Raw genomic sequence first — 22,676 nt, forward strand, 5'->3', positions numbered from 1 at the left:
ACCGCCACAGTGTCTTCGCTAGCGCCATTGTCTCATCTCCAAAGCCACAGTCTCTTCGCTAGCGCCACGGTCTCATCTCCACCGCCACAGTCTCTTCGCTAGCGCCATGGTCTCATCTCCAACGCCACAGTCTCTTCGCTAGCGCCATGGTCTCATCTCCACAGCCACGGTCCATCTTTACAGCCACGGTCTCATCAGGGTTGTGGGACTCTTTGTCATTGTATTGGAAAGTTGATCATCGCTGGCCCAGTCCTGCAGCACAAATGTCTTATATCAAAGCCGCCATATAAATCATGGAGCAGAAAGAAGATCGCTTGTGATCATGGTTGGCGGCCCATCCAGTGCATTACCCGGGCACTGCTCATTTCTGAAGTACAATGGGTTAATGGCCGCACGCTAAAGCTTTGTTTTTACACTAAAATGTAAATTTCCGTTTTGTGTTGTCCAATTCCGCTCCACAGCCATCACCATGGACGGTCAGACCATCTCATGCTGTCCACACACGGATCACGTGGTCTCCATACTTCTCTTAGCAATTTTGTATCTCACACTATTCTGGAGCTTTTAGTTACAAAGAAGCAACTAAATAGTTTCCAAACATGGAAGCGATATTTCCGGCCCCAATCCCGGTACTCAGTGTGTGCGCTCCGCCGGCTCCTCACACCATCTCTTCAGGGCGGCGCAAACGCAAAGTGTGAATTAAATGGAACATTAAAGATGAAAATAATGGCCGCTCTCACCCGATCCCTGGTCAGCGCCGGCGTTTACTCCATGACAGAAACAGCACAGTGATACGCAGAGGAGCGGGGGAGTCATTCATGTGATACAAGACCTGCTCCGCCATGAAAGCGCCACTAGCCCTTCACCTTCACACAAGCTCCTGAGGAAGCACGTGTGCTCGGCGAAACGCTCTGGCCCTCTCTGTTCACCTAATCCTGGTCTCCAGGCCTGGTTGGCTGATCTGATTGTTTTTCACCCATTGATTGATGTCACTTATTTAGTGATTTTCTACTTACCACCATGCAGAGTTTTTCTTACTTTGACTCATTTGAGCAGGGGGTTGGACCAGATAGAATGGTAGAGTTGGATGGGACCTCCTGGGCTATGATTCATGTTTCGGTGCCGCTACATTCTAGCCAGTTTTCATCATCCCTTTGAGGCTTATAAATATTACACCCGTCATCTGCTGATACGTTTTTTTCCTATTCCGTCAATCTCCAGTATATCACGTGTCCTCTCCATACATCTCCTACATTAACCCTTAGTGGTCTGCAGAACTCGTCTGGTGGTCCGCTCTCTCCCGCCGTACCCCATACAGATCCAGCCCCGGCCAAGTGGGCATGGGTGCGGAGAAAGGAAATTGGATTTTTCCGCCATCAGTCTCCCGTGATGACGATTTATCTTGAGTGGAAAGATCCGGGTATAAAATGTTCATATACAGAACATGAGATTTTATACAAGAAATTCTGTTTTAATTTTTCAACAAAATATTGTCACATATAAAAAACAATAAACAACAGCACCTGATGTCTGTACTGAGCATGTGCAGCAGTCCGAGACCCTTAAACCCTCTGCACCGCTGTTACACGCCATGTAGCATCTGATACAGATGAGAGAGATCAGTCACCGGCGCCGGTCACAGAGCAAACGGGTTGGCGTGGATGGTGACATCTTTGATTCGCACTTCTTCCAGGGGCCGGAAGGATTTCTCATGTACCGGAAGTTTCTCCAGTTCATCCAACGTGTCCAGTCCATCGATGACTCTGCAGAGCACAGAGAGACAACACTCAGCTCCTGACATCCTCTGTGCTGCTGAGGACCCTGCTCCTTCCTCTATGTATCTGTGACCCCCCTATGTGATCAGCGCCCTCCTCTGCTGACATCCTCTGTGCTGCTGAGGACCCTGCTCCTTCCTCTGTGTATCTGTGACCCCCCTATGTGATCAGCCCCCTCCTCTGCTGACATCCTCTGTGCTGCTGAGGACCCTGCTCCTTCCTCTATGTATCTGTGACCCCCCTATGTGATCAGCGCCCTCCTCTGCTGACATCCTCTGTGCTGCTGAGGACCCTGCTCCTTCCTCTGTGTATCTGTGACCCCCCTATGTGATCAGCCCCCTCCTCTGCTGACATCCTCTGTGCTGCTGAGGACCCTGCTCCTTCCTCTATGTATCTGTGACCCCCCTATGTGATCAGCCCCCTCCTCTGCTGACATCCTCTGTGCTGCTGAGGACCCTGCTCCTTCCTCTATGTATCTGTGACCCCCCTATGTGATCAGCCCCCTCCTCTGCTGACATCCTCTGTGCTGCTGAGGACCCTGCTCCTTCCTCTGTGGATCTGTGACCCCCCTATGTGATCAGCGCCCTCCTCTGCTGACATCCTCTGTGCTGCTGAGGACCCTGCTCCTTCCTCTGTGTATCTGTGACCCCCCTATGTGATCAGCCCCCTCCTCTGCTGACATCCTCTGTGCTGCTGAGGACCCTGCACCTTCCTCTATGTATCTGTGACCCCCCTATGTGATCAGCCCCCTCCTCTGCTGACATCCTCTGTGCTGCTGAGGACCCTGCTCCTTCCTCTATGTATCTGTGACCCCCCTATGTGATCAGCGCCCTCCTCTGCTGACATCCTCTGTGCTGCTGAGGACCCTGCTCCTTCCTCTGTGTATCTGTGACCCCCCTATGTGATCAGCCCCCTCCTCTGCTGACATCCTCTGTGCTGCTGAGGACCCTGCACCTTCCTCTATGTATCTGTGACCCCCCCTATGTGATCAGCCCCCTCCTCTGCTGACATCCTCTGTGCTGCTGAGGACCCTGCTCCTTCCTCTATGTATCTGTGACCCCCCTATGTGATCAGCGCCCTCCTCTGCTGACATCCTCTGTGCTGCTGAGGACCCTGCTCCTTCCTCTGTGTATCTGTGACCCCCCTATGTGATCAGCGCCCTCCTCTGCTGACATCCTCTGTGCTGCTGAGGACCCTGCTCCTTCCTCTGTGTATCTGTGACCCCCCTATGTGATCAGCCCCCTCCTCTGCTGACATCCTCTGTGCTGCTGAGGACCCTGCACCTTCCTCTATGTATCTGTGACCCCCCTATGTGATCAGCACCCTCCTCTGCTGACATCCTCTGTGCTGCTGAGGACCCTGCTCCTTCCTCTATGTATCTGTGACCCCCCTATGTGATCAGCGCCCTCCTCTGCTGACATCCTCTGTGCTGCTGAGGACCCTGCTCCTTCCTCTGTGTATCTGTGACCCCCCTATGTGATCAGCGCCCTCCTCTGCTGACATCCTCTGTGCTGCTGAGGACCCTGCACCTTCCTCTATGTATCTGTGACCCCCCTATGTGATCAGCCCCCTCCTCTGCTGACATCCTCTGTGCTGCTGAGGACCCTGCACCTTCCTCTATGTATCTGTGACCCCCCTATGTGATCAGCCCCCTCCTCTGCTGACATCCTCTGTGCTGCTGAGGACCCTGCTCCTTCCTCTATGTATCTGTGACCTCCCTATGTGATCAGCCCCCTCCTCTGCTGACATCCTCTGTGCTGCTGAGGACCCTGCACCTTCCTCTATGTATCTGTGACCCCCCTATGTGATCAGCCCCCTCCTCTGCTGACATCCTCTGTGCTGCTGAGGACCCTGCACCTTCCTCTATGTATCTGTGACCTCCCTATGTGATCAGCGCCCTCCTCTGCTGACATCCTCTGTGCTGCTGAGGACCCTGCACCTTCCTCTATGTATCTGTGACCTCCCTATGTGATCAGCGTCCTCCTCTGCTGACATCCTCTGTGCTGCTGAGGACCCTGCACCTTCCTCTATGTACAGTGCCTACAAGTAGTATTCAACCCCCTGCAGATTTAGCAGGTTTACACATTCGGAATTAACTTGGCATTGTGACATTTGGACTGTAGATCAGCCTGGAAGTGTGAAATGCACTGCAGCAAAAAAGAATGTTATTTCTTTGTTTAATTTTTTTTTAAATTGTGAAAAGTTTATTCAGAGGGTCATTTATTATTCAACCCCTCAAACCACCAGAATTCTGTTTGGTTCCCCTAAAGTATTAAGAAGTATTTCAGGCACAAAGAACAATGAGCTTCACATGTTTGGATTAATTATCTCTTTTTCCAGCCTTTTCTGACTATTTAAGACCCTCCCCAAACTTGTGAACAGCACTCATACATGTTCAACATGGGAAAGACAAAAGATCATTCCAAGGCCATCAGAGACAAGATTGTGGAGGGTCACAAGGCTGGCAAGGGGTACAAAACCCTTTCCAAGGAGTTGGGCCTACCTGTCTCCACTGTTGGGAGCGTCATCCGGAAGTGGAAGGTTTATGGAACTACTGTTAGCCTTCCACGGCCTGGACAGCCTTTGAAAGTTTCCTCCCGTGCCGAGGCCAGGCTTGTCCGAAGAGTCAAGGCTAACCCAAGGACAACAAGGAAGGAGCTCCGGGAAGATCTCATGGCAGTGGGGACATTGGTTTCAGTCAATACCATAAGTAACGTACTCCACCGCAATGGTCTCCGTTCCAGACGAGCCCGTAAGGTACCTTTACTTTCAAAGCGTCATGTCAAGGCTCATCTACAGTTTGCTCATGATCACTTGGAGGACTCTGAGACAGACTGGTTCAAGGTTCTCTGGTCTGATGAGACCAAGATCGAGATCTTTGGTGCCAACCACACACGTGACGTTTGGAGACTGGATGGCACTGCATACGACCCCAAGAATACCATCCCTACAGTCAAGCATGGTGGTGGCAGCATCATGCTGTGGGGCTGTTTCTCAGCCAAGGGGCCTGGCTATCTGGTCCGCATCCATGGGAAGATGGATAGCACGGCCTACCTGGAGATTTTGGCCAAGAACCTCCACTCCTCCATCAAGGATCTTAAGATGGGTCGTCATTTCATCTTTCAACAAGACAACGACCCAAAGCACACAGCCAAGAAAACCAAGGCCTGGTTCAAGAGGCAAAAAATCAAGGTGTTGGAGTGGCCTAGTCAGTCTCCTGACCTTAACCCAATTGAAAACTTGTGGAAGGAGCTCAAGATTAAAGTCCACATGAGACACCCAAAGAACCTAGATAACTTGGAGAAGATCTGCATGGAGGAGTGGGCCAAGATAACTCCAGAGACCTGTGCCGGCCTAATCAGGTCTTATAAAAGACGATTATTAGCTGTAATTGCAAACAAGGGTTATTCCACAAAATATTAAACCTAGGGGTTGCATAATAATTGCCCCACACTTGTATGTTTAAAATTTATTAAAATTTAACTGAGCAACATAACTTGTTGGTTTGTAAGATTTATGCATCTGTTAATAAATCCTGCTCTTGTGTGAAGTTTGAAGGCTCTAACTTATTTACATCTTATCAAACCTGCTAAATCTGCAGGGGGTTGAATACTACTTGTAGGCACTGTATCTGTGACCCCCCTATGTGATCAGTGCCCTCCTCTGCTGACATCCTCTGTGCTGCTGAGGACCCTGCTCCTTCCTCTATGTATCTGTGACCCCCCTATGTGATCAGCGCCCTCCTCTGCTGACATCCTCTGTGCTGCTGAGGACCCTGCACCTTCCTCTATGTATCTGTGACCTCCCTATGTGATCAGCGCCCTCCTCTGCTGACATCCTCTGTGCTGCTGAGGACCCTGCACCTTCCTCTATGTATCTGTGACCCCCCTATGTGATCAGCGCCCTCCTCTGCTGACATCCTCTGTGCTGCTGAGGACCCTGCACCTTCCTCTATGTATCTGTGACCCCCCTATGTGATCAGCCCCCTCCTCTGCTGACATCCTCTGTGCTGCTGAGGACCCTGCTCCTTCCTCTATGTATCTGTGACCCCCCTATGTGATCAGCCCCCGCCTCTGCTGACATCCTCTGTGCTGCTGAGGACCCTGCACCTTCCTCTATGTATCTGTGACCTCCCTATGTGATCAGTCCCCTCCCTCTGCTGACATCCTCTGTGCTGCTGAGGACCCTGCACCTTCATCTGTATCTGTGACCCCCCTATGTGATCAGCCCCCTCCTCTGCTGACATCCTCTGTGCTGCTGAGGACCCTGCTCCTTCCTCTATGTATCTGTGACCCCCCTATGTGATCAGCGCCCTCCTCTGCTGACATCCTCTGTGCTGCTGAGGACCCTGCTCCTTCCTCTAAGTATCTGTGACCCCCCTATGTGATCAGCCCCCTCCTCTGCTGACATCCTCTGTGCTGCTGAGGACCCTGCACCTTCCTCTATGTATCTGTGACCTCCCTATGTGATCAGCGCCCTCCTCTGCTGACATCCTCTGTGCTGCTGAGGACCCTGCTCCTTCCTCTAAGTATCTGTGACCCCCCTATGTGATCAGCGCCCTCCTCTGCTGACATCCTCTGTGCTGCTGAGGACCCTGCTCCTTCCTCTAAGTATCTGTGACCCCCCTATGTGATCAGCGTCCTCCTCTGCTGACATCCTCTGTGCTGCTGAGGACCCTGCACCTTCCTCTATGTATCTGTGACCCCCCTATGTGATCAGCGCCCTCCTCTGCTGACATCCTCTGTGCTGCTGAGGACCCTGCTCCTTCCTCTAAGTATCTGTGACCCCCCTATGTGATCAGCGTCCTCCTCTGCTGACATCCTCTGTGCTGCTGAGGACCCTGCACCTTCCTCTATGTATCTGTGACCCCCCCTATGTGATCAGCCCCCTCCTCTGCTGACATCCTCTGTGCTGCTGAGGACCCTGCACCTTCCTCTATGTATCTGTGACCTCCCTATGTGATCAGCGCCCTCCTCTGCTGACATCCTCTGTGCTGCTGAGGACCCTGCACCTTCCTCTATGTATCTGTGACCCCCCCTATGTGATCAGCGCCCTCCTCTGCTGACATCCTCTGTGCTGCTGAGGACCCTGCACCTTCCTCTATGTATCTGTGACCCCCCTATGTGATCAGTGCCCTCCTCTGCTGACATCCTCTGTGCTGCTGAGGACCCTGCACCTTCCTCTATGTATCTGTGACCCCCCCTATGTGATCAGCGCCCTCCTCTGCTGACATCCTCTGTGCTGCTGAGGACTCTGCACCTTCCTCTATGTATCTGTGACCCCCCTATGTGATCAGTGCCCTCCTCTGCTGACATCCTCTGTGCTGCTGAGGACCCTGCACCTTCCTCTATGTATCTGTGACCCCCCCTATGTGATCAGCGCCCTCCTCTGCTGACATCCTCTGTGCTGCTGAGGACTCTGCACCTTCCTCTATGTATCTGTGACCCCCCTATGTGATCAGCCCCCTCCTCTGCTGACATCCTCTGTGCTGCTGAGGACCCTGCACCTTCCTCTATGTATCTGTGACCCCCCTATGTGATCAGCCCCCTCCTCTGCTGACATCCTCTGTGCTGCTGAGGACCCTGCACCTTCCTCTATGTATCTGTGACCCCCCTATGTGATCAGTGCCCTCCTCTGCTGACATCCTCTGTGCTGCTGAGGACCCTGCACCTTCCTCTATGTATCTGTGACCCCCCCTATGTGATCAGCGCCCTCCTCTGCTGACATCCTCTGTGCTGCTGAGGACTCTGCACCTTCCTCTATGTATCTGTGACCCCCCTATGTGATCAGCCCCCTCCTCTGCTGACATCCTCTGTGCTGCTGAGGACCCTGCACCTTCCTCTATGTATCTGTGACCCCCCTATGTGATCAGCCCCCGCCTCTGCTGACATCCTCTGTGCTGCTGAGGACCCTGCACCTTCCTCTATGTATCTGTGACCTCCCTATGTGATCAGTCCCCTCCCTCTGCTGACATCCTCTGTGCTGCTGAGGACCCTGCACCTTCATCTGTATCTGTGACCCCCCTATGTGATCAGCCCCCTCCTCTGCTGACATCCTCTGTGCTGCTGAGGACCCTGCTCCTTCCTCTATGTATCTGTGACCCCCCTATGTGATCAGCGCCCTCCTCTGCTGACATCCTCTGTGCTGCTGAGGACCCTGCTCCTTCCTCTAAGTATCTGTGACCCCCCTATGTGATCAGCCCCCTCCTCTGCTGACATCCTCTGTGCTGCTGAGGACCCTGCTCCTTCCTCTATGTATCTGTGACCCCCCTATGTGATCAGCGCCCTCCTCTGCTGACATCTTCTGTGCTGCTGAGGACCCTGCTCCTTCCTCTATGTATCTGTGACCCCCCTATGTGATCAGCGCCCTCCTCTGCTGACATCCTCTGTGCTGCTGAGGACCCTGCTCCTTCCTCTATGTATCTGTGACCCCCCTATGTGATCAGCGCCCTCCTCTGCTGACATCTTCTGTGCTGCTGAGGACCCTGCTCCTTCCTCTATGTATCTGTGACCCCCCTATGTGATCAGCCCCCTCCTCTGCTGACATCCTCTGTGCTGCTGAGGACCCTGCTCCTTCCTCTATGTATCTGTGACCCCCCTATGTGATCAGCCCCCTCCTCTGCTGACATCCTCTGTGCTGCTGAGGACCCTGCTCCTTCCTCTATGTATCTGTGACCTCCCTATGTGATCAGCCCCCTCCTCTGCTGACATCTTCTGTGCTGCTGAGGACCCTGCTCCTTCCTCTATGTATCTGTGACCTCCCTATGTGATCAGCCCCCTCCTCTGCTGACATCTTCTGTGCTGCTGAGGACCCTGCTCCTTCCTCTATGTATCTGTGACCCCCCTATGTGATCAGCGCCCTCCTCTGCTGACATCCTCTGTGCTGCTGAGGACCCTGCTCCTTCCTCTATGTATCTGTGACCCCCCTATGTGATCAGCCCCCTCCTCTGCTGACATCCTCTGTGCTGCTGAGGACCCTGCTCCTTCCTCTATGTATCTGTGACCTCCCTATGTGATCAGCCCCCTCCTCTGCTGACATCTTCTGTGCTGCTGAGGACCCTGCTCCTTCCTCTATGTATCTGTGACCTCCCTATGTGATCAGCCCCCTCCTCTGCTGACATCTTCTGTGCTGCTGAGGACCCTGCTCCTTCCTCTATGTATCTGTGACCCCCCCTATGTGATCAGCCCCCTCCTCTGCTGACATCCTCTGTGCTGCTGAGGACCCTGCTCCTTCCTCTATGTATCTGTGACCCCCCTATGTGATCAGCGCCCTCCTCTGCTGACATCCTCTGTGCTGCTGAGGACCCTGCACCTTCATCTGTATCTGTGACCTCCCTACAGTGTTGGCCAAAAGTATTGACACCCCTGCAATTCTGTCAGATAATACTCAGTTTCTTCCTGAAAATGATTGCAAACACAAATTCTTTGGTATCATCTTCATTTAATTTGTCTTAAATGAAAAAATACAAAAAGAATTGTCCTAAAGCCAAATTGGATATAATTCCACACCAAACATAAAAAAAGAGGGTGGACAAAAGTATTGGCACTGTTTGAAAAATCATGTGATGCTTCTCTAATTTGTGTAATTAGCAGCACCTGTAACTTACCTGTGGCACCTAACAGGTGTTGGCAATAACTAAATCACACTTGCAGCCAGTTGACATGGACTAAAGTTGACTCCACCTCTGTCCTGTGTCCTTGTGTGCACCACATTGAGCATGGAGAAAAGAAAGAAGACCAAAGAACTGTCTGAGGACTTGAGAAACCAAATTGTGAGGAAGCATGAGCAATCTCAAGGCTACAAGTCCATCTCCAAAGACCTGAATGTTCTTGTGTCTACCGTGCGCAGTGTCATCAAGAAGTGTAAAGCCCATGGCACTGTGGCTAACCTCCCTAGATGTGGACGGAAAAGAAAAATTGACAAGAGATTTCAATGCAAGATTGTGCGGATGTTGGATAAAGAACCTCGACTAACATCCAAACAAGTTCAAGCTGCCCTGCAGTCCGAGGGTACAACAGTGTCAACCCGTACTATCCGTCGACATCTGAATGAAAAGGGACTGTATGGTAGGAGACCCAGGAAGACCCCACTTCTTACCCCGAGACATAAAAAAGCCAGGCTGGAGTTTGCCAAAACTTACCTGAAAAAGCCTAAAACGTTTTGGAAGAATGTTCTCTGGTCAGATGAGACAAAAGTAGAGCTTTTTGGGCAAAGGCATCAACATAGAGTTTACAAGAGAAAAAAGAGGCATTCAAAGAAAAGAACACGGTCCCTACAGTCAAACATGGCGGAGGTTCCCTGATGTTTTGGGGTTGATTTGCTGCCTCTGGCACTGGACTACTTGACCGTGTGCATGGCATTATGAAGTCTGAAGACTACCAACAAATTTTGCAGCATAATGTAGGGCCCAGTGTGAGAAAGCTGGGTCTCCCTCAGAGGTCATGGGTCTTCCAGCAGGACAATGACCCAAAACACACTTCAAAAAGCACTAGAAAATGGTTTGAGAGAAAGCACTGGAGACTTCTAAGGTGGCCAGCAATGAGTCCAGACCTGAATCCCATAGAACACCTGTGGAGAGATCTAAAAATGGCAGTTTGGAGAAGGCACCCTTCTAATATCAGGGACCTGGAGCAGTTTGCCAAAGAAGAATGGTCTAAAATTCCAGCAGAGCATTGTAAGAAACTCATTGATGGTTACCGGAAGCGGTTGGTCGCAGTTATTTTGGCTAAAGGTTGTGCAACCAAGTATTAGGCTGAGGGTGCCAATACTTTTGTCAGGCCCATTTTTGGAGTTTTGTGTGAAATGATTAATGTTTTGCTTCATTCTCTTTTGTGTTTTTTCCTTGGAAGCAAATTAAATGAAGATAATAATACCAAAGAATTTGTGATTGCAATCATTTTCAGGAAGAAACTGAGTATTATCTGACAGAATTGCAGGGGTGTCAATACTTTTGGCCACAACGGTATGTAATCAGCGTCCTCCTCTGCTGACATCCTCTGTACTGCTCCTCCTCCTATGAAACATTTACACTGTGTCCTCCCATTCATTAGGATGCGAAAAGGGGTATGGGGCCATCGAGAGGAGGGAGAGCTCCGGGGGACAGAACTGCCGAGCGTGCTAACAGAACTACTCTACCTCCTAAAACACTCTGTGCTGCAGTTTGCTTCTTCCTCTCTGTATCTCCCAGTATGTGACCTCTCTATATGATCAGAGTCCCCCTCTCCTGACATCCTCTGTGCCGCAATGCCCCCCTCTCCCGACATCCTCGCGGGCCGCGGTTCCCCCCCCTCTCCCGACATCCTCGCGGGCCGCGGTGCCCCCCCCTCTCCCGACCTCCTCGTGGGCCGCGGTGCCCCCCCCCCTCTCCCGACATCCTCTGTGCCGCGGTGCCCCCCCTCTCCTGACATCCTCGCGTGCCGCGGTGCCCCCCCCCCCTTGACATCCTCTGGGCCGCAGTGCCCCCCTCTCCTGACATCCTCTGTGCCGCAGTCCCTCCTCTCCTGACATCCTCTGTGCTGCAGTGTCCTCCTCTCCTGACATCCTCTGTGCTGCAGTGTCCTCCTCTCCTGACATCCTCTGTGCTGCAGTGTCCTCCTCTCCTGACATCCTCTGTGCTGCAGTGTCCTCCTCTCCTGACATCCTCTGGGCCGCAGTGTCCTCCTCTCCTGACATCCTCTGTGCTGCTGAGGACCCTGCACCTTCCTCTATGTATCTGTGACCCCCCTATGTGATCAGCCCCCTCCTCTGCTGACATCCTCTGTGCTGCTGAGGACCCTGCACCTTCCTCTATGTATCTGTGACCCCCCTATGTGATCAGCGCCCTCCTCTGCTGACATCCTCTGTGCTGCTGAGGACCCGCCACCTTCGTCTGTATCTGTGACCTCCCTACAGTGTTGGCCAAAAGTATTGACACCCCTGCAATTCTGTCAGATAATACTCAGTTTCTTCCTGAAAATAAATGCAAACACAAATTCTTTGTTATTATTATCTTTATTTAATTTATCTTAAATGAAAAAACACAAAGAATTGTCCTAAAGCCAAATTGGATATAATTCCACACCAAACATAAAAAAGAGGGTGGACAAAAGTATTGGCACTGTTGGAAAAATCATGTGATGCTTCTCTAATTTGTGTAATTAGCAGCACCTGTAACTTACCTGTGGCACCTAACAGGTGTTGGCAATCACTAAATCACACTTGCAGCCAGGTGACATGGATTAAAGATGACTCAACCTCTGTCCTGTGTCCTTGTGTGTACCACATTGAGCATGGAGAAAAGAAAGAAGACCAAAGAACTGTCTGAGGACTTGAGAAACCAAATTGTGAGGAAGCATGAGCAATCTCAAGGCTACAAGTCCATCTCCAAAGACCTGAATGTTCCTGTGTCTACAGTGCACAGTGTCATCAAGAAGTGTAAAGCCCATGGCACTGTGGCTAACCTCCCTAGATGTGGACGGAAAAGAAAAATTGACAAGAGATTTCAACGCAAGACTGTGCGGATGATGGATAAAGAACCTCGACTAACATCCAAACAAGTTCAAGCTGCCCTGCAGTCCGAGGGTACAACAGTGTCAACCCGTACTATCCGTCGGCATCTGAATGAAAAGGGACTGTATGGTAGGAGACCCAGGAAGACCCCACTTCTTACCCCGAGACATAAAAAAGCCAGGCTGGAGTTTGCCAAACCTACCTGAAAAAGCCTAAAACGTTTTGGAAGAATGTTCTCTGGTCAGATGAGACAAAAGTAGAGCTTTTTGGGCAAAGGCATCAACATAGAGTTTACAAGAGAAAAAAGAGGCATTCAAAGAAAAGAACACGGTCCCTACAGTCAAACATGGTGGAGGTTCCCTGATGTTTTGGGGTTGCTTTGCTGCCTCTGGCACTGGACTGCTTGACCGTGTGCATGGCATTATGAAGTCTGAAGACTACCAATAAATTTTGCAGCATAATGTAGGGCCCAGTGTGAGAAAGCTGGATCTTCCTCAGAGGTCATGGGTCTTCCAGCAGGACAATGACCCAAAACACACTTCAAAAAGCACTAGAAAATGGTTTGAGAGAAAGCACTGGAGACTTCTAAGGTGGCCAGCAATGAGTCCAGACCTGAATCCCATAGAACACCTGTGGAGAGATCTAAAAATGGCAGTTTGGAGAAGGCACCCTTCTAATATCAGGGACCTGGAGCAGTTTGCCAAAGATGAATGGTCTAAAATTCCAGTAGAGCATTGTAAGAAACTCATTGATGGTTACCGGAAGCGGTTGGTCAACCAAGTATTAGGCTGAGGGTGCCAATACTTTTGTCAGGCCCATTTTTGGAGTTTTGTGTGAAATGATCAATGTTTTGCTTCATTCTCTTTTGTGTTTTTTCCTTGGAAGCAAATTAAATGAAGATAATAATACCAAAGAATTTGTGTTTGCAATCATTTTCAGGAAGAAACTGAGTATTATCTGACAGAATTGCAGGGGTGTCAATACTTTTGGCCACAACGGTATGTAATCAGCGTCCTCCTCTGCTGACATCCTCTGTGCTGCTCCTCCTCCTATGAAACATTTACACTGTGTCCTCCCATTCATTAGGATGCGAAAAGGGGTATGGGGCCATCGAGAGGAGGGAGAGCTCCGGGGGACAGAACTGCCGAGCGTGCTAACAGAACTACTCTACCTCCTAAAACACTCTGTGCTGCAGTTTGCTTCTTCCTCTCTGTATCTCCCAGTATGTGACCTCTCTATATGATCAGAGTCCCCCTCTCCTGACATCCTCTGGGCCGCAATGCCCCCCTCTCCCGACATCCTCGCGGGCCGCGGTTCCCCTCCCTCTCCCGACATCCTCGCGGGCCGCGGTGCCCCCCCCTCTCCCGACATCCTCGAGGGCCGCGGTGCCCCCCCTCTCCCGACATCCTCGCGGGCCGCGGTGCCCCCCCCAATCCCGACCTCCTCGTGGGCCGCGGTGCCCCCCCCTCTCCCGACATCCTCTGTGCCGCGGTGCCCTCCTCTTCTGCCATCCTCTGTGCCGCGGTGCCTTCCCCTCTTCTGCCATCCTCTGTGCCGCGGTGCCCCCCCCCCCCCCCCTTGACATCCTCTGGGCCGCAGTGCCCCCCTCTCCTGACATCCTCGCGTGCCGCAGTGTCCTCCTCTCCTGACATCCTCTGTGCTGCAGTCCCTCCTCTCCTGACATCCTCTGTGCTGCAGTGTCCTCCTCTCCTGACATCCTCTGGGCCGCAGTCCCTCCTCTCCTGACATCCTCTGTGCCGCAGTCCCTCCTCTCCTGACATCCTCTGGGCCGCAGTGTCCTCCTCTCCTGACATCCTCTGGGCCGCAGTGTCCTCCTCTCCTGACATCCTCTGTGCCGCAGTCCCTCCTCTACTGACATCCTCTGTGCCGCAGTCCCTCCTCTACTGACATCCTCTGTGCCGCAGTCCCTCCTCTACTGACAGCCTCTGTGCCGCAGTCCCTCCTCTCCTGACAGCCTCTGTGCCGCAGTCCCTCCTCTCCTGACATCCTCTGTGCCGCAGTCCCTCCTCTACTGACAGCCTCTGTGCCGCAGTCCCTCCTCTACTGACAGCCTCTGTGCCGCAGTCCCTCCTCTCCTGACAGCCTCTGTGCTGCAGTCCCTCCTCTCCTGACATCCTCGCGTGCCGCGGTGCCCCCCCCCCCCCCTGACATCCTCTGGGCCGCGGTGCCCCCCCCCCCCTCCTGACATCCTCTGGGCCGCGGTGCCCCTCTCTCCTGACATCCTCGCGTGCCGCAGTGTCCTCCTCTCCTGACATCCTCTGTGCTGCTGTCCCTCCTCTCCTGACATCCTCTGGGCCGCAGTGTCCTCCTCTCCTGACATCCTCTGTGCCGCAGTCCCTCCTCTCCTGACATCCTCTGTGCCGCAGTCCCTCCTCTCCTGACATCCTCTGTGCCGCAGTCCCTCCTCTCCTGACATCCTGTGCCGCAGTCCCTCCTCTCCTGACATCCTCTGCCGCAGTCCCTCCTCTCCTGACATCCTCTGTGCCGCAGTCCCTCCTCTCCTGTCATCCTCTGTGCCGCAGTCCCTCCTCTCCTGACATCCTCTGTGCCGCAGTCCCTCCTCTCCTGACATCCTCTGTGCCGCAGTCCCTCCTCTCCTGACATCCTCTTTGCCGCAGTCCCTCCTCTCCTGACATCCTCTGTGCTGCAGTCCCTCCTCTCCTGACATCCTCTGTGCTGCAGTCCCTCCTCTCCTGACATCCTCTGTGCTGCAGTCCCTCCTCTCCTGACATCCTCTGTGCTGCAGTCCCTCCTCTCCTGACATCCTCTGTGCTGCAGTCCCTCCTCTCCTGACATCCTCTGTGCTGCAGTCCCTCCTCTCCTGACATCCTCTGTGCTGCAGTCCCTCCTCTCCTGACATCCTCTGTGCTGCAGTCCCTCCTCTCCTGACATCCTCTGTGCTGCAGTCCCTCCTCTCCTGACATCCTCTGTGCTGCAGTCCCTCCTCTCCTGACATCCTCTGTGCTGCAGTCCCTCCTCTCCTGACATCCTCTGTGCTGCAGTCCCTCCTCTCCTGACATCCTCTGTGCTGCAGTCCCTCCTCTCCTGACATCCTCTGGGCCGCAGTGTCCTCCTCTCCTGACATCCTCTGGGCCGCAGTGTCCTCCTCTCCTGACATCCTCTGGGCCGCGGTGCCCCCCTCTCCTGACATCCTCGCGTGCCGCAGTGTCCTCCTCTCCTGACATCCTCTGTGCTGCAGTCTCTCCTCTCCTGACATCCTCTGTGCTGCAGGGCCAGTCACTTACTTTCCCAGTATGGTGTACTTCATGTCCAGATGCGGCTGTTTGCCGTACGTGATGAAGAACTGCGAGGCGTTGGTATTGGGGCCGCTGTTTGCCATGGAGACGACGCCGCGGACGCTGTGCTGCGGGAGACATGATGGAGGATTGGAATCATCCTGTGCGGCTGGTAATCTCATCACACAGTCTAATACTCTGGCAGTGATTCTGGATCATCAGACCTACACACATACGTCTCTGCACAGCGGCCTCAGCAGAGGGAGCAGAGCCCGGGGTAAGTCGCCACTTTCAGGATTTTCCGGAATATCAGGTGGCGGACTAACAGGCATTCAGCGCACTGGCTCTAACCGATGGAGGGAGGATAAAATGGAACTCACCTTCAAGAATTCGCTGAATTCATCCTCAAATTTACGACCCCAGATGCTTTGGCCGCCCTTCCCTGACCCTGAAAAAGAAAACCAAGATCAGCGGGAACAGAGCAAGCGACGCCGAGAAAGGAGGGCGCCAACAGAGCGAGCGACACCAAGAAAGGAGGGCCCCAACAGAGCGAGCGACACCAAGAAAGGAGGGCGCCAACAGAGCGAGCGACACCGAGAAAGGAGGGCGCCAACAGAGCGAGCGACACCGAGAAAGGAGGGCGCCAACAGAGCAAGCGACACCGAGAAAGGAGGGCGCCAACAGAGGGAGCGACACCGAGAAAGAAGGGACCCAACAGAGCGAGCGACACCGAGAATTGAGGGCCCCAACAGAGCGAGCGACACCGAGAAAGGAGGGCGCCAACAGAGCGAGCGACACCGAGAAAGGAGGGCGCCAACAGAGCGAGCGACACCGAGAAAGGAGGGCGCCAACAGAGCGAGCGACACCGAGAAAGGAGGGCCCCAACAGAGCGAGCGACACCGAGAAAGGAGGGCCCCAACAGAGCGAGCGACACCGAGAAAGGAGGGCCCCAACAGAGCGAGCGACACCGAGAAAGGAGGGCCCCAACAGAGCGAGCGACACCGAGAAAGGAGGGCCCCAACAGAGCGAGCGACACCGAGAAAGGAGGGCCCCAACAGAGCGAGCGACACCGAGAAAGGAGGGCCCCAACAGAGCGAGCGACACCGAGAAAGGAGGGCCCCAACAGAACGAGCGACACCGAGAAAGGAGGGCCCCAACAGAGCGAGCGACACCGAGAAAGGAGGGCCCCAACAGAGCGAGCGACACCGAGAAAGGAGGGCCCCAACAGAGCGAGCGACACCGAGAAAGGAGGGCCCCAACAGAGCGAGCGACACCGAGAAAGGAGGGCCCCAACAGAGCGAGCGACACCGAGAAAGGAGGGCCCCAACAGAGCGAGCGACATCGAGAAAGGAGGGCCCCAACAGAGCGAGGGACACCGAGAAAGGAGGGCCCCAACAGAGCGAGCGACACCGAGAAAGGAGGGCCCCAACAGAGCGAGCGACACCGAGAAAGGAGGGCCCCAACAGAGCGAGCGACACCGAGAAAGGAGGGCGCCAACAGAGCGAGCGACACTGAGAAAGGAGAGCCCCAACAGAGCGAGCGACTCCGAGAAAGGAGGGCCCCAACAGAGCAAGCGACACCGAGAAAGAAGGGCCCCAACAGAGGGAGCGACACCGAGAAAGAAGGGCCCCAACAGAGCGAGCGACGCCGAGAAAGAAGGGCCCCAACAGAGCGAGCGACGCCGAGAAAGGAGGGCCCCAACAGAGCAAGCGACACCGAGAAAGGAGGGCCCCAACAGAGGGAGCGACACCGAGAAAGAAGGGACCCAACAGAGCGAGCGACGCCGAGAAAGAAGGGCGCCACCAGAGCGAGCGACGCCGAGAAAGAAGGGCGCCACCAGAGCAAGCAATGCCGAGAAAGGAGGGCGCCAACAGAGCGAGCGACACGGAGAAAGGAGGGCGCCAACAGAGCGAGCGACGCCGAGAAAGGCGGGCGTCAGCAGAGCGAGCGACGCCGAGAAAGAAGGGCGCCACCAGAGCGAAAGACACCGAGAAAGGTGGGCGCCAACAGAGCGAGCGACGCCGGGAAAGGAGGGCGCCAACAGAGCGAGCGACGCCGGGAAAGGAGGGCGCCAACAAAGCGAGCGACGCTGAGAAAGGAGGGCGCCACCAGAGCGAGCGACCCTGAGAAAGGAGGGCGCCAACAGAGAGAGACACTGAGACGGTCGTCGCCAACAGAGTAAGAGACACTGGAGGTCGATAGACACCACCCAGATCCGCAGCGCTCCCCTCACCTGTGGGGTCTCCCGTCTGCACCATGAAGCCCTTGATGTTGCGGTGGAACACGCAGCCTGTGTAGTAGTTCCCGGCACACAGAGCCAAGAAATTCTGCAGGAGATAGAGAACTTCAGCAGTGGAAACAGCATGGTGGCGACGACGACACGGGCGTCAGGGTCACTCACCTCGCTCGCCTTCGGCGCTCGCTCACAGAAGACCTCAATTTTGATGTCGCCCAGGTCTGTGTGCAGCGTCACCGCCTGAGACAGAGAAGGGAAATCAGAGATGCGGGGGGCAGTGTGAGACGAGACGCGGGGAGTGGGCCATTGTGAGGGGAGAGGCGCGGGGGAGCGACGCGGGGGGCGGCGTGAGGGGAGACGCGGAGGGGGGGGCGGCGTGAGGGGAGACGCGGAGGGGGGGGCGGCGTGAGGGGAGACGCGGAGGGGGGGCGGCGTGAGGGGAGACGCGGAGGGGGGGGCGGCGTGAGGGGAGACGCGGAGGGGGGGGCGGCGTGAGGGGAGACGCGGAGGGGGGGGGCGGCGTGAGGGGAGACGCGGAGGGGGGGGCGGCGTGAGGGGAGAAGCGGAGGGGGGGCGGCGTGAGGGGAGAAGCGGAGGGGGGGGGCGGCGTGAGGGGAGACGCGGGAGGGGGCGGGGTGAGGGGAGACGCGGGAGGGGGGGCGGGGTGAGGGGAGACGCGGGAGGGGGGGCGGGGTGAGGGGAGACGCGGGAGGGGGGGCGGGGTGAGGGGAGACGCGGGAGGGGGGGCGGGGTGAGGGGAGACGCGGGAGGGGGGGCGGGGTGAGGGGAGACGCGGGAGGGGGGCGGCGTGAGGGGAGACGCGGGAGGGGGGCGGCGTGAGGGGAGACGCGGGAGGGGGGCGGCGTGAGGGGAGACGCGGGAGGGGGGGGCGGCGTGAGGGGAGACGCGGGAGGGGGGGCGGCGGGAGGGGGGGCGGCGTGAGGGGGGGCGGCGTAAGGGGAGACGCGGGAGGGGGGGGCGGAGTGAGGGGAGACGCGGAGGGGGGGGACGGCGTGGAGACGCGGAGGGGGGGCGGCGTGAGGGGAGACGCGGGAGGGGGGCGGCGTGAGGGGAGACGCGGGAGGGGGGCGGCGTGAGGGGAGACGCGGGAAGGGGGGCGGCGTGAGGGGAGACGCGGGAAGGGGGGCGGCGTGAGGGGAGACGCGGGAGGGGGGCGGCGTGAGGGGAGACGCGGGAGGGGGGCGGCGTGAGGGGAGACGCGGGAGGGGGGCGGCGTGAGGGGAGACGCGGGAGGGGGGCGGCGTGAGGGGAGACGCGGGGGGGGGGCGCCGTGAGGGGAGACGCGGGGGAGGGCGGTGTGAGGGGAGACGCGGGGGAGGGCGGTGTGAGGGGAGACGCGGGGGGGGGCGGCGTGAGGGGAGACGCGGGGGGGGCGGCGTGAGGGGAGACGCGGGGGAGGGGGAGGGGCGTGAGGGGAGACGCGGGGGAGGGGCGTGAGGGGAGACGCGGGGGAGGGGCGTGAGGGGAGACGCGGGGGAGGGGCGTGAGGGGAGACGCGGGGGAGGGGCGTGAGGGGAGACGCGGGGGAGGGGCGTGAGGGGAGACGCGGGGGAGGGGCGTGAGGGGAGACGCGGGGGAGGGGGGCGTGAGGGGAGACGCGGGGGAGGGGGGCGTGAGGGGAGACGCGGGGGAGGGGGGCGTGAGGGGAGACGCGGGGGAGGGGGGCGTGAGGGGAGACGCGGGGGAGGGGGGCGTGAGGGGAGACGCGGGGGAGGGGGGCGTGAGGGGAGACGCGGGGGAGGGGGGCGTGAGGGGAGACGCGGGGGAGGGGGGCGTGAGGGGAGACGCGGGCGTGAGGGGAGACGGGGGCGTGAGGGGAGACGGGGGCGTGAGGGGAGACGGGGGCGTGAGGGGAGACGGGGGCGTGAGGGGAGACGGGGGCGTGAGGGGAGACGGGGGCGTGAGGGGAGACGGGGGCGTGAGGGGAGACGGGGGCGTGAGGGGAGACGGGGGCGTGCGGGGAGACGCGGGGGAGGGGGCGTGCGGGGAGACTCGGGGGAGGGGGCGTGCGGGGAGACGCGGGGGAGGGGGCGTGCGGGGAGACGCGGGGGGGGCGGTGTGAAGGGAGACGCGGGGGGGCGGTGTGAAGGGAGACGCGGGGGGGGGAGTGAAGGGAGACGCGGGGTTGGGGGGGCGGAGTGAGGGGAGACGCGGGGGGGCGGTGTGAGGGGAGACGCGGGGGGGGCGGTGTGAGGGGAGACGCGGGAGGAGGGCGGCGTGAGGGGAGACGCGGGAGGAGGGCGACGTGAGGGGAGACGCGGGAGGAGGGCGGCGTGAGGGGAGACGCGGGGGGGCGGCGTGAGGGGAGACGCGGGGGGGCGGCGTGAGGGGAGACGCGGGAGGAGGGCGGCGTGAGGGGAGACGCGGGGGAGGGGCGTGAGGGGAGACGCGGGAGGAGGGCGGCGTGAGGGGAGACGCGGGGGGGGCGGCGTGAGGGGAGACGCGGGGGGGCGGCGTGAGGGGAGACGCGGGGGGGCGGCGTGAGGGGAGACGCGGGGGGGCGGCGTGAGGGGAGACGCGGGAGGAGGGCGGCGTGAGGGGAGACGCGGGAGGAGGGCGGCGTGAGGGGAGACGCGGGGGAGGGGCGTGAGGGGAGACGCGGGAGGAGGGCGGCGTGAGGGGAGACGCGGGGGAGGGGGGGCGGCGTGAGGGGAGACGCGGGGGGGCGGCGTGAGGGGAGACGCGGGGGGGCGGCGTGAGGGGAGACGCGGGGGGGCGGCGTGAGGGGAGACGCGGGGGAGGGGCGTGAGGGGAGACGCGGGGGAGGGGCGTGAGGGGAGACGCGGGGGAGGGGCGTGAGGGGAGACGCGGGGGAGGGGGCGTGCGGGGAGACGCGGGGGAGGGGGCGGTGTGAGGGGAGACGCGGGGGAGGGGGCGGTGTGAGGGGAGACGGGAGGGGGGCGGCGTGAGGGGAGACGCGGGGGGGGCGGCGTGAGGGGAGACGCGGGGGGGGCGGCGTGAGGGGAGACGCGGGGGAGGGGGAGGGGCGTGAGGGGAGACGCGGGGGAGGGGCGTGAGGGGAGACGCGGGGGAGGGGCGTGAGGGGAGACGCGGGGGAGGGGCGTGAGGGGAGACGCGGGGGAGGGGCGTGAGGGGAGACGCGGGGGAGGGGCGTGAGGGGAGACGCGGGGGAGGGGGGCGTGAGGGGAGACGCGGGGGAGGGGGGCGTGAGGGGAGACGCGGGGGAGGGGGGCGTGAGGGGAGACGCGGGGGAGGGGGGCGTGAGGGGAGACGCGGGGGAGGGGGGCGTGAGGGGAGACGCGGGGGAGGGGGGCGTGAGGGGAGACGCGGGGGAGGGGGGCGTGAGGGGAGACGCGGGGGAGGGGGGCGTGAGGGGAGACGCGGGCGTGAGGGGAGACGGGGGCGTGAGGGGAGACGGGGGCGTGAGGGGAGACGGGGGCGTGAGGGGAGACGGGGGCGTGAGGGGAGACGGGGGGCGTGAGGGGAGACGGGGGCGTGAGGGGAGACGGGGGCGTGAGGGGAGACGGGGGCGTGCGGGGAGACGCGGGGGAGGGGGCGTGCGGGGAGACTCGGGGGAGGGGGCGTGCGGGGAGACGCGGGGGAGGGGGCGTGCGGGGAGACGCGGGGGGGGCGGTGTGAAGGGAGACGCGGGGGGGCGGTGTGAAGGGAGACGCGGGGGGGGGAGTGAAGGGAGACGCGGGGTTGGGGGGGCGGAGTGAGGGGAGACGCGGGGGGGCGGTGTGAGGGGAGACGCGGGGGGGGGCGGTGTGAGGGGAGACGCGGGAGGAGGGCGGCGTGAGGGGAGACGCGGGAGGAGGGCGACGTGAGGGGAGACGCGGGAGGAGGGCGGCGTGAGGGGAGACGCGGGGGGGCGGCGTGAGGGGAGACGCGGGGGGGCGGCGTGAGGGGAGACGCGGGAGGAGGGCGGCGTGAGGGGAGACGCGGGGGAGGGGCGTGAGGGGAGACGCGGGAGGAGGGCGGCGTGAGGGGAGACGCGGGGGGGGCGGCGTGAGGGGAGACGCGGGGGGGCGGCGTGAGGGGAGACGCGGGGGGGCGGCGTGAGGGGAGACGCGGGGGGGCGGCGTGAGGGGAGACGCGGGAGGAGGGCGGCGTGAGGGGAGACGCGGGAGGAGGGCGGCGTGAGGGGAGACGCGGGGGAGGGGCGTGAGGGGAGACGCGGGAGGAGGGCGGCGTGAGGGGAGACGCGGGGGAGGGGGGGCGGCGTGAGGGGAGACGCGGGGGGGCGGCGTGAGGGGAGACGCGGGGGGGCGGCGTGAGGGGAGACGCGGGGGGGCGGCGTGAGGGGAGACGCGGGGGAGGGGCGTGAGGGGAGACGCGGGGGAGGGGCGTGAGGGGAGACGCGGGGGAGGGGCGTGAGGGGAGACGCGGGGGAGGGGGCGTGCGGGGAGACGCGGGGGAGGGGGCGGTGTGAGGGGAGACGCGGGGGAGGGGGCGGTGTGAGGGGAGACGGGAGGGGGGCGGTGTGAGGGGAGACGGGAGGGGGGCGGTGTGAGGGGAGACGCGGGGGGGGGCGGTGTGAGGGGAGACGCGGGGGAGGGGGCGTGCGGGGAGACGCGGGGGGGGGGCGGTGTGAGGGGAGACGCGGGGGGGGGCGGTGTGAGGGGGGGACGCGGGGGGGGGGCGCATCGTGGTATCTCGGAGCAGCAGGAGGGGTTCACTTACTTACAGAATTACTGATTAATTACATGACAGCTGATAATGATGTTAGATAAAACTCACCATCGTGTCCACGGGAAGGACAGAGCCAGGAATGCGCCCGCGCTCCGGGTGTACCAGCATGGGCGCCTCCACCTTCCCCTACCTCATGGGTGTAGTAATATGGCCGACCCCCAGTACAGTCTAAACTTCCTGCCTGTACTCTGGGTGTAGGAACAGGGCGACGTCCACTTACGGAGCGCTGGAAGTTGCCGGGTGTGG

The 22,676-nt window shown here is 59.1% G+C and overlaps 1 protein-coding gene across 1 annotated transcript; it reads right to left on the minus strand.

The window, feature by feature from the left end:
* Positions 1-1,450: 1,450 nt before the first annotated feature.
* On the minus strand, positions 1,451-22,676 carry PPIL3 (peptidylprolyl isomerase like 3). The gene is made up of 6 exons (XM_073560687.1): positions 22,479-22,676; positions 17,922-17,996; positions 17,754-17,847; positions 15,901-15,968; positions 15,530-15,648; positions 1,451-1,763 (listed from the first exon to the last, which is right to left on the minus strand). Exons 1-6 carry the CDS (start codon positions 22,536-22,538, stop codon positions 1,637-1,639), a joined length of 543 nt encoding a protein of 180 aa, XP_073416788.1. The 5' UTR covers positions 22,539-22,676; the 3' UTR covers positions 1,451-1,636.

The sequence above is a fragment of the Dendrobates tinctorius genome, unplaced genomic scaffold (genome assembly GCF_039654945.1).
Source record: "Dendrobates tinctorius isolate UK_male_01 unplaced genomic scaffold, ASM3965494v1 ptg000301l, whole genome shotgun sequence".
Classification (NCBI taxonomy): Eukaryota; Metazoa; Chordata; class Amphibia; order Anura; family Dendrobatidae; genus Dendrobates; species Dendrobates tinctorius.

Excerpts from the sequence above, each read along its gene's own strand:
- PPIL3 (XM_073560687.1), bottom strand. The coding sequence starts at position 22,538 with ATGCTGGTACACCCGGAGCGCGGGCGCATTCCTGGCTCTGTCCTTCCC. Across the intron at positions 17,997-22,478 it reads TCCTTCCCGTGGACACGATG|GCGGTGACGCTGCACACAGA; the intron begins GTGAGTTTTATC and ends TCTCTGTCTCAG. Across the intron at positions 1,764-15,529 it reads AAGTACACCATACTGGGAAA|AGTCATCGATGGACTGGACA; the intron begins GTAAGTGACTGG and ends TGTGCTCTGCAG.